This window comes from Pavona decussata, unplaced genomic scaffold (genome assembly GCF_977016875.1).
Source record: "Pavona decussata unplaced genomic scaffold, jaPavDecu1.1 SCAFFOLD_179, whole genome shotgun sequence".
Lineage (NCBI taxonomy): Eukaryota > Metazoa > Cnidaria > Anthozoa > Scleractinia > Agariciidae > Pavona > Pavona decussata.
The window spans coordinates 1,171,810-1,185,868 of record NW_028145589.1 but is presented as its reverse complement, the minus strand read 5'-3'; the positions used below and the strand labels follow the sequence as shown (position 1 = coordinate 1,185,868).

General features: G+C 39.3%; 3 protein-coding genes across 4 annotated transcripts in view; all 3 read right to left on the bottom strand.

The window, feature by feature from the left end:
* Positions 1–3,160, bottom strand: part of LOC146463350 (TPR and ankyrin repeat-containing protein 1-like) — a 31,281-nt gene extending 28,121 nt beyond the window's left edge. The window contains exon 1 of the mRNA XM_085084599.1: positions 3,009–3,160. The gene's annotated coding sequence lies outside the window, so the exon portion shown is untranslated. The remainder of the gene's footprint in view (positions 1–3,008) is intronic.
* Positions 3,161–4,459: 1,299 nt separating this feature from the next.
* On the bottom strand, positions 4,460–11,234 carry LOC146463349 (adhesion G-protein coupled receptor D1-like). Its single transcript, XM_085084604.1, has 10 exons — positions 11,051–11,234; positions 10,422–10,492; positions 9,877–10,036; positions 9,137–9,203; positions 8,747–8,813; positions 8,448–8,524; positions 7,758–7,884; positions 6,557–6,586; positions 6,089–6,250; positions 4,460–5,359 (listed from the first exon to the last, which is right to left on the bottom strand). The coding sequence occupies exons 1-10, from the start codon at positions 11,142–11,144 to the stop codon at positions 5,273–5,275; spliced, it is 942 nt and encodes a 313-aa protein (XP_084940730.1). The 5' UTR covers positions 11,145–11,234; the 3' UTR covers positions 4,460–5,272.
* A 151-nt stretch (positions 11,235–11,385) lies between these two features.
* The window catches only part of LOC146463348 (TPR and ankyrin repeat-containing protein 1-like), a 28,205-nt gene continuing 25,531 nt past the window's right edge, over positions 11,386–14,059 (bottom strand). For both annotated transcript variants that reach the window (XM_085084600.1, XM_085084601.1), the window contains one exon: positions 11,386–14,007. In XM_085084600.1, the coding sequence (XP_084940726.1) occupies positions 13,883–14,007 (125 nt within the window). In that variant the 3' untranslated portion in view covers positions 11,386–13,882. The remainder of the gene's footprint in view (positions 14,008–14,059) is intronic.

Below are 14,059 nucleotides of genomic sequence, written 5' to 3'. Positions count from 1 at the left end.
TCCTTGGACGGCAATAACACTTTCTGAGAAAGTCAGTTAGTTACAGGTTTGTCATGCAGATTAGCGCCAGCTCATCTAACTTAAATAGGGAAAACGTTTGGAAAACTGAAGAGAGAAGAAATTGAGGAATTGTGGATTGTAATCAAATACAGTCGAACCTCCACTAACGGCCACCCCTCCACAACGGCCACCTCTCTACAACGGCCACTTTTTTTTGTCCCGGCGGACAGTCCATACATTAGCTCTTGTTTAAACCTCTTTACAACGGCCACCTCTCTAGAACGGCAAAGGCCACTAAAGTGCGTCCCCAAATGCCAAAATAACCTCTCGACAACAGCCAGTTCAGTACTTTTTTGTAAAACCTTTTTTTATAAACTGATGCAGTAATCGGCATTTGTCTTCGGAACATTACGTTTCTGTATCCTTTTTAATGATATACGAATTTTGGTTGTGTTCTATTTATATGCTGCAGTAAGCATAAATTGTCTACAATAATATAGCGAATGCTGCGAACCGTGCTCGTTTCGTCTTGTTAACCTTTTTATTCAAAACATTATTTACGTTTTATTGTGTATTTTATCAATATATATATTATTTAAGATTTGAATGCCATTATAGGTTACACTAAGCATGAACTTGGCACAATAAACATGTTGTACTTCCCGAAAGAAAAAGGTTTCATATTACACCCCCTACCTCCCCATAACGGCCACCTCTCCACAACGGCCACTTTCTTCTGTCCCCAAGGTGGCCGTTGTGGAGAGGTTAAACTGTACCCTGCTTTCCATATTCAGACATGCTATAAACTGTACGCTTTTTGTAAGGGCTCTTAAATGCAATCTAGTGGCAACTGTAGATCTGGTAGCATCCTTCTAATATCGACTAGTGTTCTATCACGAATGCCGTTCTCTGATTGGCTACGCTACTCACTATCTATTCTGTGATAGATAGTGAATAGTGGTTTTCAACAAAATGGCGGCCGCTTCGTCGTGTTTTCGAAGTGTCTGCGACGAAGAAATAGACAATTTACTTGTTTAGTTTTGAACAATTAATATATTTATACTAAAACAATTAGATTATTCGTTCTCAATTTCTTTGCGTAATAGTTGATTCGGGCTTCGCCCTCATCAACTATCACGCGATAGAAATCTCGAGCTCATAATCTAATTGTTAAATAGTATTTGGCAGATTTCTTCACAGTAGAATTCATTGTACACTGGAAAGATCTAATCATCGAAGGCAGGCAATTGTGCTGGCCAATAATATGGTCGGTTGACAGTTTCAGTGTAATAAACCATGAAAGAACTTCCAAGTAAGCTTTAGTTTACCGACATATATGACAATTGCGTTTAAAGCATAGTTTGCACTAAAAACCACAACTTTGTTCACTTTATCTTTATATTTCTTTTGCAAAAGACTCTTAGATCAATACCTTTCATATGGTATATCGTGCATACGAGGGAAATGGATTAATATTTTTGTCTCTCTGTAAAACGAGCATTAGATTCACCATTTCACCATGTGCATGATATTTTGGTAGATAATTAAGGGTACCCATGCAACGTTTCATTTCGGCCTTAATCGCCTCGGGAAATTCGGATTTAGTTGTAAAGAAAATCTATAGTTTTCTTCGTCAAAATGTCGGCTCAAACTTTCTTGTAAAACCGGGCAACAAATTCCATTTGTTTTCTGAGAGGTAAATACGTTTTTAAAAATGCGTAAAAGGTCAGCTAGCATTTTCGGAAACCAAACAACAGCTAGAAAATTCGACGAATGCGGAGAATTCGTTTCCTAAAACTTTCTGCAACCTAATTTTTTAGCTAAAGCATCCTAACAGATCAATCTGTATTAGCTTTCACAAATATGATGTCTTTAAAGGCCACAAAAGACAATTTTTAAGTATTTTGTTTGAATGTTCTGGTTCGGTGCCCCCGGATAATAATAATCTTCTCGGAGTCTCGAATATTCACGGTTTCGGTTTCTAAGTTTGCGATTCGAATTAAGCCTTAGGAAATGTTTTTTCAAGTTACGTCTTGTAAAGGCGTATTTTACATAAACACTAAACAAAGCTTATCTAATTTAGTGAGTAGTTATCTGTCATTATAAGCATTTGATTGCAGAAAAAATGAGGATGTCTGCAATTGAAGTCGCTTCACCGTTCGTGTTCAATATACGATCATGTTTGCATCCTATAACGAAGTACAATGTCCACTTTCGATCGGCTACTCATGAGCTGGACATCAGCTAAATATGATGAGAGGATGAATTATCAAACTGTCTCTGTTTAGAGTGATTGTGATTCGTAAAGAAGAGATTTCATAATTCCGTCACGTTTTCTAGTTCAAGGATTCACGGAATCAGTGCAAACTGAACGAGCGACTTCGATCGGTTCCTTTATGTATGCACAGCGAAGTTATATGACAATTCTACGAACTGTGGAATTTTATTATAGTTTTGAGCTTCGTAATTTTATGTTCTATAGCCACCGGCGATCACTTCTGATTCAGGAAATGATTTGAAAGATTCCTTATATCCAAGATGGTCTCCATTAGTAATCCACACATGGCTTACAGGTCGATTAGAAGATAATTTTGTATCACTAATGTTTTGATAAGTTAAGCCGGTTAACAATCCTTTCAGTACCTTGTTTTCTCATCAGTCATCCCCGTATTGAATTTATTTCAGCCACCATTTTTATCGGCTAGTTCAAGAACTATGCTTTTTACCAGCATACATGCACTTCCGGCACAAAATCCGATCATATAATTTAACCTCGAAGCGAACTGGCAATCTAATTCTGCTGTACTGTGTATCCAAATTTTATCGCCGACCACTCTTTCTCGCCGGCTTCAAATCAAATACACCGCTTACGCCAATATAAACGTCTGTGTTGACTGTTAAAACGAAAATAAAATCAACCACTGTTTCGTTGTCTCTGTACAAAGTCCGTAGTGTTTTACAGGATTCCGAAGAAATCCAATTCTATACTGTTGTACTCTATGCCTTACCTGTTGGAGGCAAAAGCTTGTATCTACGTTTTCCTTCGCTTTAAATAAGCATAGAACCAAGCGCAAACTGGCATCTTGCGCTTCTAAGGGTACAAGTTTCAATTATTTTAATTTGGAAATATATTCAGAAAGGCAATTTTCGTCAACCCAACCAGTCGTGACATATCAGAAGTAATCAGCCAATAGACTTCGTGTTAGACCACAATATCCACTGTTATTGCATATCATAATCAATTCAGGTCACGGCAGGTTTTTCTCGGAAACCAAGCAACAGTTTCTGAGAAAAAAAAATTGTTTGTTTTTGTGCGTGTTCAGCGGGTGGAGGCGGACCATTTGATTTTGGAGGGTTGGGGGAGGGGTGGGCAAATTCCTGCAAAGCTTTTGCTGAAGAAGAGAAATCGTATACAGCATAGCAAAACAACGAAATATCTCGTGAGCTACAAAGCTTTTAGTCACGAAATAAATTGATTGGAGAAAAAAAAATTGCCCAGCCCGTCCCTCCAAATTCTTGGTTTTCACGTGACGTCACCAAATTGTAGAATTCAAAACTGGGAGGCCTACAAAATTTTTACCTTAATTTAAGGAAAGATTACCTAAAAATATGTCTGTTCACAATTTCTTAGCTCGATGTCGTGCTTCCTTTTGAAAATAGAACAGTTTCAATTTCCGAGTTTCCATCGTGCGTGACATCAGGAGGACGGCCGTGACAGAGCTTTTCCGTATCTTAGAAATGACTCTTCGGGTGATTTTCAGCATTCTAAACAATTTAAGTTTGAGGAGAAATATTAATCTAAACATTCGAAAATTCACAAGGGCAAACAAACCTCTTTTCTGGCAAAAGTGAAACCGGCATACTTGGGAAAAATGGATTGAATGTATTTAGTTGAGGGAATTGTTACAGGGGCCGGGATACTGAGAATAGATAAATCAAGAATCCCATCTGGAGCTCTTTCTCTTATCAATGGCTCGATGATTCAAAAAAGGAGATCAGCAAGACTGTTCCCATCATTCATTGCAAGGTAGTGTCGTCATTCCAAATAAGCTGAGTTATTAAGTTCCCGAAAACATATGTTATTACAATGCATTCTCGTCCCCAGAGCCGCCTGGTCCTCTTAGCCGCTGAAGGCTGGGCACGAGGCCCGCCGGCTAAGAGGGACAGAAGGCTCTGGGGACGAGAATGATTACAAGGTGGTTAGAATTCGATTCACTGCTCTCAGGGGTGGGGTGGGGTGACTGGATAAATGGTTCCACAGGGCGCCCGCAAATCAATTATGAAAAAAGTAGTGTATAGCAAAAGTCTGAGTCCCTCTAATTGATGTACATAGTTCGAGTCCATTCTGCGAGCGGCGGCCATTTTGAATAATTTAGGATCGTTCGTCTACTTATTGGGACAAAAAAGGGCATAGTCGCACATCCCTTTAAATTTCGCTGGCTAACAAGAATCGTCTCCATTTGTTTTCGATGTTTTTATAATTTTAATTTTCTTACTTCAATACTTGATTGAGGCAATATTATGGCTCAGCATGTAAGCAAATAACAAGATTGTTTCTCAATATAGTCAACAAACATTGTGTCTGACAGTATTCAGGCTAGAGTCCATTGAGACATATCTCAATTAACGTTACCCGATCAAAGCTTTACTGGCCTACTGCAACAAGACCGCAAGGTGATACATTATTTGCTATTATGAAGAATGGTTTTAATACAGCAATGCCGGGCTTGTTCGTACAAAAAAGAAAATCTCAGAGACAAAAGTTTAAAGTATTTCCCAGTCTCGTATCCAGACCCAGAGACGAAATATCTAAGCGTTTCGCCCCTACGGCCCACGGTATAATTATTGGTCTAAAAAAGTAAGGGAGCTAGACTCCCGCCACCTCCTTCCCTCCATCCGCAACGGATAAACGCGAAATTTTAGACGGATTTTGAGCAGATCTTTCGGTCTTGTCGCAAGGCTCCTCGAAAGCGATCTCACTCTCACTTATATTGTTTTATAACTATATAAATAAGAAACTGTTCTTGATCTACAACAATATATGAATAGGGTTAGTCGGACAACTACAATGGCGTGTGAAATCATCATGTTATCAAGCGAAAAAAAGTCACATCTATTCTGCCTTATATAATAAACACGTTTAAAAAAACTGCATGCTCGAAGACTATTCCATGAATCTATCTAATTATCTGCAGTTGTGTTATGTTTGTGATAGTTATGACGTGTGATTTTCCTTTTTAAAGCTTTGCAGAAAAAAATGGTCCTGATTGGTTCAAGCCTCGATGACGTATTGGCCACCTTCCTTGTAGATGTTGAGGTTTTTCAACGTGGTGACTATAATCTTCTCGGGAGGCTTGTTCTGTAAAATATGAATTAAAGGAAGTTAATGAAAGAAGGAACAAATACATTTAAATGAATTTGTAGGGCTGGCGTAGTTTCAGAACGAGCGTGTGATCAGTATTTTCTTTGCGGAATGCCTTGCTGCCATCTTGGATTATCACGAGAAGAGGACTGGGGAGAGCGGAAAATCTGCCCGATAGGGTGGGGGTCAGGTCCCTATGTTTGTAAATCCAAGAGGGTGTCTCAGTGCACGAACGACTGTTTAATGGCACACTCGGCCATAAAAACAGAAATGAAAAAAACAGCTAATTTACTTTTGCAAAAGGGAGTCGTTAAACGTTATTAGTGCACAAACTTGTATTTATTTCGGAAATCAGAATTAAATGGAAGTGTTTCAGCACCAGATTCTTATTCAAAACTCTATTTCTTACTATTTTTTTTAAATTTCGACCGTTAACAAACTGATAAGAATAAAAACAAAACAGGTACCAGATTCACCAAGTCCTCCTAGGCGGATAAGATATAATTACTGTTTCTTAACAATAGGCTATTGTTAGTCCAACATGAGACTTTTGTCAAGAAACAATAGTTAGGATACATCTTTTAAGATACTAACTTAAAAGTTAGGTCGGCTTCGTAAATCTGACGCCTGGCCTATTGTCCTGCAATTTCCTTCCCAAGGTCCGGAATTGTTTTGACACGCCGCAGACAAAATAATAGCAAAAAATAATGTGCTTCAATTACTTACAGATGCTCTCTTCCGGGGTCTCCTCACGGGTCCATCTCCTAAGTCCGACTCCTTAGGATTCGTTTCCTGTTCGATGCTTTCGTAAACATTCTCTTCCGCTGGTTCCTCGTTGGCGGGTTCCGGTTTTGGCTGCTCCTCACGCTTGATGAAGTCTTTTCGACCCTGAAATTGAAGCAAATTATCCAGTTCTGATGTGATACTCAGGTACAATGGTATAGAGTCCTTAAGTTATGACGTCACAACCCATATATATTTCTTCATCCTCTTTCCGTACATCTTAATAAATCACACATATTTCAAAAATTCATACATTTGTGACGCTAAGAATTTATCAGCCTCCCCCCTCTTCGCAAGAAGATAAATTGGACAGCTACAGATCATGTTCATGCTTGAGTGTAATTTTGTTTTTCAATATCTCCCTTGTCTTGTTAGTCTTGCTGTTTTACACTCTATTCTGAAAGTGCTTACCTCTCTTCCAAAAACAAACATAGCCAGAGCCTGGGAAAAAAAAAAGAAAATGGAAAGAAAAATATGGTTAAGATCGGGATTGTCAACATTCAGACAGGTGTAAAAATACACAAGAAAACAACAAGAGAGGACATAAGTTACTGACATGGCCACGCATGCTTTTAACAGATTAACACAGATCCGTATGGATAGAGCAACCTAATTTATCATTCTAAGCCAACTAGAGATGACGAATCCCATGACAGATCTTAAGGGGGAGTTACACCTGAACGCCATTTTTCCGCCACTTGACATGGCTTTAATGGAAATATCTCGTTTGCGTTTCAAGGAATCCAAAAGCCCTATTATTTTATCGTGAATCTATGTTGTGTGGTATTTTGTGAGTTTTTGGGTGATTTTTGGGTATATTTGGGAGGAGTAGTTTTTTTCGAAAGATTGGTAAAATTAAGAGAAATAAGAAATAGTGAAGATTTTGTGAAGTTTTAAAATTGGAATTTGTAGTTAATAATTACTCGACGGATACCAAGTTAGTCCACTAGCAACCTGGTGGTGCTCTTGCGTGGGTATCAACTGTCTGTTAGTGTTCCAAAAATCATTTTCTTTCCTCAATCCCTTCTTAAAACCTTTTCAAATTTCATTCAAATTTAGTTGTATTCCCCCCTTAACTACATTAAGGTGTACAGAAACGAAAGAAGTATTTCTTATAACAGTGATTTTAGTACGCGGTTTATCATGCTACAAAACTAGTCTTATCGCAGCCACTTGAAAGCATCGAGTAAGAATCGGCCTTAAATCCAAAATCAAGCGAAGGGGACTTGTGCAATGACGCCCAACAGTGAAAACTGTAGAAACGGAAAATTTTTGCTATCTTACCCAACTTTATTTTTTCACATTGTGCTATTGGTCGTATTCTGGAACATGAACTAATTCAGTAATAGCCTTAACAAATCATTTGAACTGTGAGATCTGTTGACTCTAACCCGGACACATGAAAGAAGATGTACCCGTATTTTGTATTGTAGAAGCTCCTTCTCCCTATTTAAGGGGCCTTAATTGATTTGTTGTAATTCGTGACTGTATCCTCGGGATTCATAATGGATTAAGGTTACTGGCACCTTTTAATCAGGAATAATAAAAAATTAAGACTAAACAGTCTATGATGACTGCGCCTGGGAGGTCTGTGAATTGTCACGTGACTCACCTGCATAATGACAAATGCTGAGAGTAAATATTGTTCAAAGAACCTCTCTTCCTCCACAGCTTGATAAGCGAACGTGCAGGTCAACCCGAAAAACAACAGGAAAACGAAGTCCTTGAGCACGCGAAACCTACAAGATACAGAATTCAAGAAACATTTGCTGCCTGCGATACCGGCGATTTTGATTTCAAATAAGATTTTCCATGGCGTAGCAAAATCGTCACATGGCCGTGGGCAACTTGGATAGCCTTGTTTTGCATGAATAACCAAATGAATAGTGTAGGAAAGGCACGAGGAACTTTTAAGCGAAAGTTAAAACTGAACGCTTTGCCGTAGTTGCGCGTAAAAAGTTAGTTAAGTGAGGTTATCGCAAAAAAGGATTTCTATTAAAGAAATAGCTGCTGAGTTTACAAGAGAGTGTGGCTGTAGACATGTAACTGAAACAAGCCGATCACACATTCACCAGAAAGTGAACATAGCACCACACACAAGCCTATGACAACTGACCAGCGTTAGTTGGAGTAAAAAGCAGCTGGTAAGTAAAACGAGAAAGGTTTATCTTTTCATGGAGAAGCTTTGACGATGCCTGACTGTCGTTCAGTCGGTTTGACTGTGTCATTTTGTTGTCATTGCATGTTGCTTGCATGTTGCAAATAATACAAGGTCACCTCACGGGATTATCTCAAGACTTACCTCATTACTTCATAATCGTAGCCGTCTTTCACATCCTGGGTTGGAATGAGAAGCTTTATCAAGACAGCCGCATTAAGCTGAGAAAAGAAACAAAGGTTCAAAAAGTTTCGGTAGGTGATCAACGGTGAAAAGTCAAAACCAAGTTTAAGCGTTTAATCGGGAAGCGTCAACGTGACGTCATCGAGACATGTCACTTAGCAACGCCCATCCCGGAATACGACGTAGTGAGTTTGGAAGAATGGATTCCAGCTTGATAAAGTTGGTTTTTAGCCTGACTGTTTACTGATGTGATTTCTTACCAAGGCGATGATGATGACAGGTCCAGCATATCCCCAAATAGCACTACCAGCTGCTGCCTCCCAACACCTGTTTTAAAAGTTATCAAAATGAGGCAGTTAGCAGTTCAAAGGTGCGTCACACCCATCAACAATTGACTGTTTGTACCTTTTATGACATGAAAAAAAGGTCAGATAAAAAATTCCTTTCAGCTACACTTATCTAACAGAGTCAGTTAGGTGGAGCGCGTCGGTGCGGAATTTGGCAGTGTACTATGAAAGGGTATTTTGTTTAATCACTACTCACAAGCTCACACTATGACTCTACCAATAGTTACTAATAACACAAACATTGGGGATAAACTTCATAGATAAAAGAAATAGCAAACTAGTAAGGCCAACGAAGATGCTTACACGTCATCTGGGCTCTTCGGATCAATCTGTACCCCGATAGCGATAAGAGCGAGAAGCATTGGCAATCCTGAAATCAAAGAAAATATTTCGTGTAAGCATACTACTGAACTAGTTTATAATTAGCGTAGAAGACATAGTTTTATCCCCTTATTGCTCGAAACGATTTTGCCCTGCGCGCAGCTTCCAAAAACTCAGAACGTCATGAATAGGCTAGCCCGAAAATAACGCTCCTGGAACACCAACAGGAAGATATGAAATGCCTTATGATTTTCTCAAAGGGAGAAAAAAAAACATAATCGGTTTTTAGCGATTTTTCGAAAACTGAAGACCTAGTAAAGTAGTATGTAAGAAAAAAATAAACCATAAGTTTTGGGTTTGCTCTGACTCTTAAATGTCTTTTCGCTTTTTTTGATTTGCAAAATAATACCTGCATGAAGAATGGGTACCAAGGAGTGAATATGAGGCTGTAATATACTGCGGCTCTGATTTTGAACAGGGAAGGAAGGAGTGAATGCCAGATGAACGGAAATGTGAGGAATAGACCTTATGCAAAATTGGCTGACTTTTTAAAATTTTTTTTGTCTGCGTTCAAATTAGCCTCAAGAGCCTCATTCAAGGTAAAATATCCTTTTGATATTTGAACTCAAGAACGAGGTTGGTAGAGATAATTTGAATACAAACAAAAGGATAGTATTTAAATGTAAGTCATTTTTGCATAGTATCAATTGATCGAGTCTTACCCCATCCAATGACGACATAAACAATCTCAATATTGAGGTTTGAAGCAAAGATTTTCTTGATTTTTCCATGGATTCTCAGTCCGTGAAGCAGAAGCCAGCAAAATTCAGCCAGAACGGAGAAATAAACGGCGAATGCAAGAAAACTACACAGCCGCGGGGTCTGGAAAAAAAAAAAGAACGCGGTTTTTGCAGGTGCGTTTGGATTTGTTGTTGTTATTTTTTTTTTGTTTGTTTGTTTGTTTGTTTTCTTTTTGCAGCCTCCCCTCATCGCTCCCAACCTTTTTTCCCCTATTGGGCTGGATATTCTTAGTTGTTATTGCAATTTAAACGCCTTTATGAGCACTAGATTTCTCTTTCTGCTTGGTTTTCCATCTGTCTGCACTGTCCATCTAGTAGGACAAAGACTTATTGTGCCCTTGGCTGCAGATTCGGGTTCTTCAAGGTTTTCTTTTATCTCTCCCAGTAGATTTACCCGCTTTGGCGAAAACTTTATGAAGGTAACGACTTTTTTTTTGCAGTGTCCATAGTGTCTGATAGCAACTTACAGTTTTTTGTAGTGTCCTGGACAGTGAGTAGGATAAGCCTTCGGTCCTGGATTCTCTTCGCCACACCAGTTCTGTGGCCAGGCATGTGGCAGTCAGATAGTTAATGCTCCTTAAAGTAAAAGCCCTTTTCCAGATTGAAAACCCTTAAGAAATAAAGGCTAATCCCCTAATTCTGGCAGCGCGCAGATTTAATTTTGCAATTTGTTGCACACAAATGAAACAGATCACAGAATTGTTTTATTCATTATAGTGAAGCCAACGAAATTCTAAAAACCACTTTGATTGAAATGCACGATTCTGTTTGCCACAAAGCTTATTTGGAAACCTGAAATTTGTATTTTGCAGCGGCTCCGTTACTCCAAAGCCTTAAGTTTGACTGGCTGACGAATATTCAATCTTTTGTTTAATTGGAGGAGATGGTTCCTCCCTGGACATTGTAGCTTGCACTTCACTGGTGGAGGTAATTGACTGGCACGATCTTTTGAGTGGAGGCTCTTTAAAAAAATATAAATGGAAAGTTATTGGGAAACTGAATTTTTTTTTTGACAAGGTGAAAGGTATTTATCTCCAAATATTCCTGCACGGCGAAATTTTACAGTTACAACTTAAGGGAAACAGACTTCACTAACCTGAAAAAGACGGCTGTCCTCTTTTGGAAATTTTAGGCGAAGAGCTCTTTTTTCCACCAGCAGCAGTATGCGAAGCCCCAGCGTCCTTATTCATGTTATCGTACACAATATAGCCTCTGTTTGTTATTACCGCAGGATTAAATGTCCCAGGATGACCACAGCTATACACAATTCTCCGTTTGAAGTATTTATGGTGACAAAATGTTGCCAAAAGAAAACAGTGCTCCACAAAACTTGTGATACAACTGCTTACTGATCCTTGAAACCTTCTATTGATAGAGGTACTTTCTGGATAGTGTTGAACTAACTGAGATGATAGAACGAATGACAAGATAAAAAATAATTTGGCTTTTATTGTTAAAAGATCAAGTTTGACAATAACTGAAATTATCGTGGCTTTAGCAACTGAATTATACAATCAACCCGGCGGTGATTTATTAAAGAATCGCCCTATAAACTAAACCCAGTCATGAGTCCGGATCGAAACGGTCCAAAGACAAAATTGCCCGTTTTCCTGAGAGGTCCACACGCCGAAAACAGCCAGTTAAAGGACATAAACCTAGCGTGAGGCTAGAACTAAAAAGTTATTTAATAATTATCACTGGTTATGTTACTCTAAATTGACTGCTTGTCAAATGCACGTCGACTTTGCTAATGATAATTGTAGCTTTTGTCCGCCACGAACTAATGAGATTTCTTCTGAATTTCTTTTTGCTACTTAAGTTTATTTTTATTTTGTACCGCACAAAAGTGGGGGGGGGGGGGAGGCTACAGCCCCTGCCCCTGCACGGTCCCAGTGCAGTCTAATAAAAGCAATCTAAAATTTTTTCCATGGGCCTACGTTATCTTCTTTATTTTACACTATAACTTGGCATCAATGGTATAGCATCTCATGCACCTCTCGTTTTATCTAAAGTACTTGCTACAGAAGTTGACAGCCTCTTCATTATGTGACTTCGGCGACCCTATTTTACATAACATATTTGTTTCGGGTGGAGGGTGGAAGGCTTGGGGTGGGGGGGGGCGCATAACGTTGGGTTTCCATGTAGTACGACAGATAGGAACGGACTAGGCTGTCTTTACCATAGCGCCAAAAATAATCTCCAAAAGCAGGTTAAAGTTCACCAAGACTGGCATCAGCTTTGAATCTAGTTCTACACGCGAAGTCGCAAATGTTCACGGAAACGGCCACATTTCCCTTCCCGTCTCTTTTTCAATGTTGCCATGTTAATTTTCAGTAAGCAGGAGTGAAAGAAAACCTGTGAGTTCAACAGTTTCGGGAGAAGGGAGGGGTGTACGTGATTTATCAGATATGTAATAGTGAAAACTATAAAACTGTGGATGAATGTCTCTGGACACAGATGGACTGGGTCGGAATGGATTCTAACTTGAAAAAGTTAGGCTAACTTTTTTAAGTTCTCGCATTCTCGTTTCCAGAATGGGATAGAATAGATCATGAGTTGCTTCTTTTAACAATTCAGTTGATTTCTTTCTCTAAGTGTTCTAGAATTGTATTTTCAACTGAGTGGATCGAGGTGTTCTTGCACCACTTTCACCAAAAACGCTCAAAATCCTCACGACACTTTCCCTTTAAGATCCCAGATTAGCAGTTAACAAGATTTTTTAGCAAAATTAACAGTTTCGCATTTTTAAATTCCTGGTTCGGTACTGCTGTTGATGCTTAAACCTGTTTAAATTCAGTTCTGGTAACTGTTAGGTATTAGGCGGTAGGAAATGCACAAGGATAAGACAGTTAACAACTTAACAGGTAGCATTGACCTACGCCTAAGGGAAAACGGATAAAGGCTACGCATAGGCTGAGGTAGCGATACATAGGAACCCACAGGTAGCCCAAGCTCGAGGAAAACAGCGAACCTAAAACCCACTGGAATCGCGCTGAAACGGCCAAACTACGCCACAAAAACACTGACATGGTATCAAGGAGACAACGTAACGCATTTTTGTTTCATTCGTATTCCTTATTTTCGACTCCTAAACACGTTTGTAAATTCCCATACAAACCCTTATAATTTACGCCATATTGTGTAACTCCATTCTCCCCCGCAGAGGCCCAAGGGCTTTCTGCGTTGGAAAATCCTCTGAGAAAAGTGACTGCAAAATGTAAAATTCCTTGGAAGGTTCGCTGCCTTGTGACTCTTTGAGCTTTTGCACCTGCACTCACTTCCGGTTCAGCGGATATAGACATAATACCCCATTGAACCTCTATGGAAAAGAGAGAGGTTTAACTAAGTCATCGTGATACAAACGCACCTAGCTATAGAGCTTGGGTTACCTGTGGGGAACTTCCCTAAGTTTGAGGGGAATGTCATTCACGCCAACAAAACGAAGACCAACCTCGTTCTCAGAAGGAAGATAAAGAACCCTGGAAACGAGGCTGATTTTTGTCGTACTTTTCTAATGCAACGTCTGCGATATTGCCAAGTTTCAGTTTTAAATCGCATATGTAAATTTCCGGCGGTCTAGGTACGACTTGTCGCTACGACATCGCAGGGGTTTCGAACGTATTTGAAACTTTATGAAAATTTGCAGGATTTCTCAGAAAACGTACAGCAATACCGTGCTGAAGTCGCCGCTGGCTTACAAGTGGGCTTTGAAGTCGCAAGCCTTGCGCGAGAAAATAAATTGCTGTGAAGAGCGGCGAAAAACGTTGCATCAAAAAACACATTTGTAGGTGCTCTTTTCAATTGTAGTCTCGGCTGATGACACCCGCTGATTTTGTACGGGAAGCACTCAGCCTCGGTCATAAAACGCATTCTACGATCTACGTCTGCTCAATCAAATGGTTCACTGCGTATTCCACGTTTCTTAGGTTTACGAGCTTTTTTCCTTTTTCTTTTTGGTTATTTCCATTAATTGTTCCTCTCCATCTTCTTTTTCTTCATTCTCTTCTGTTTCCCCTTGCTCTTCGTTTTCATCTGCTAACGAGTCTTTTTTTGCTAGGGGAAAATTAAAAAGAAAGCTTTCAGAACGACCACTTTGCACATAATA

Excerpts from the sequence above, each read along its gene's own strand:
- LOC146463349 (XM_085084604.1), bottom strand. The coding sequence starts at position 11,144 with ATGAATAAGGACGCTGGGGCTTCGCATACTGCTGCTGGTGGAAAAAAG. Across the intron at positions 9,204-9,876 it reads TTATGTCGTCATTGGATGGG|GATTGCCAATGCTTCTCGCT; the intron begins GTAAGACTCGAT and ends CTTTGATTTCAG. Across the intron at positions 8,814-9,136 it reads CCGAAGAGCCCAGATGACGT|GTGTTGGGAGGCAGCAGCTG; the intron begins GTAAGCATCTTC and ends CTTTTAAAACAG.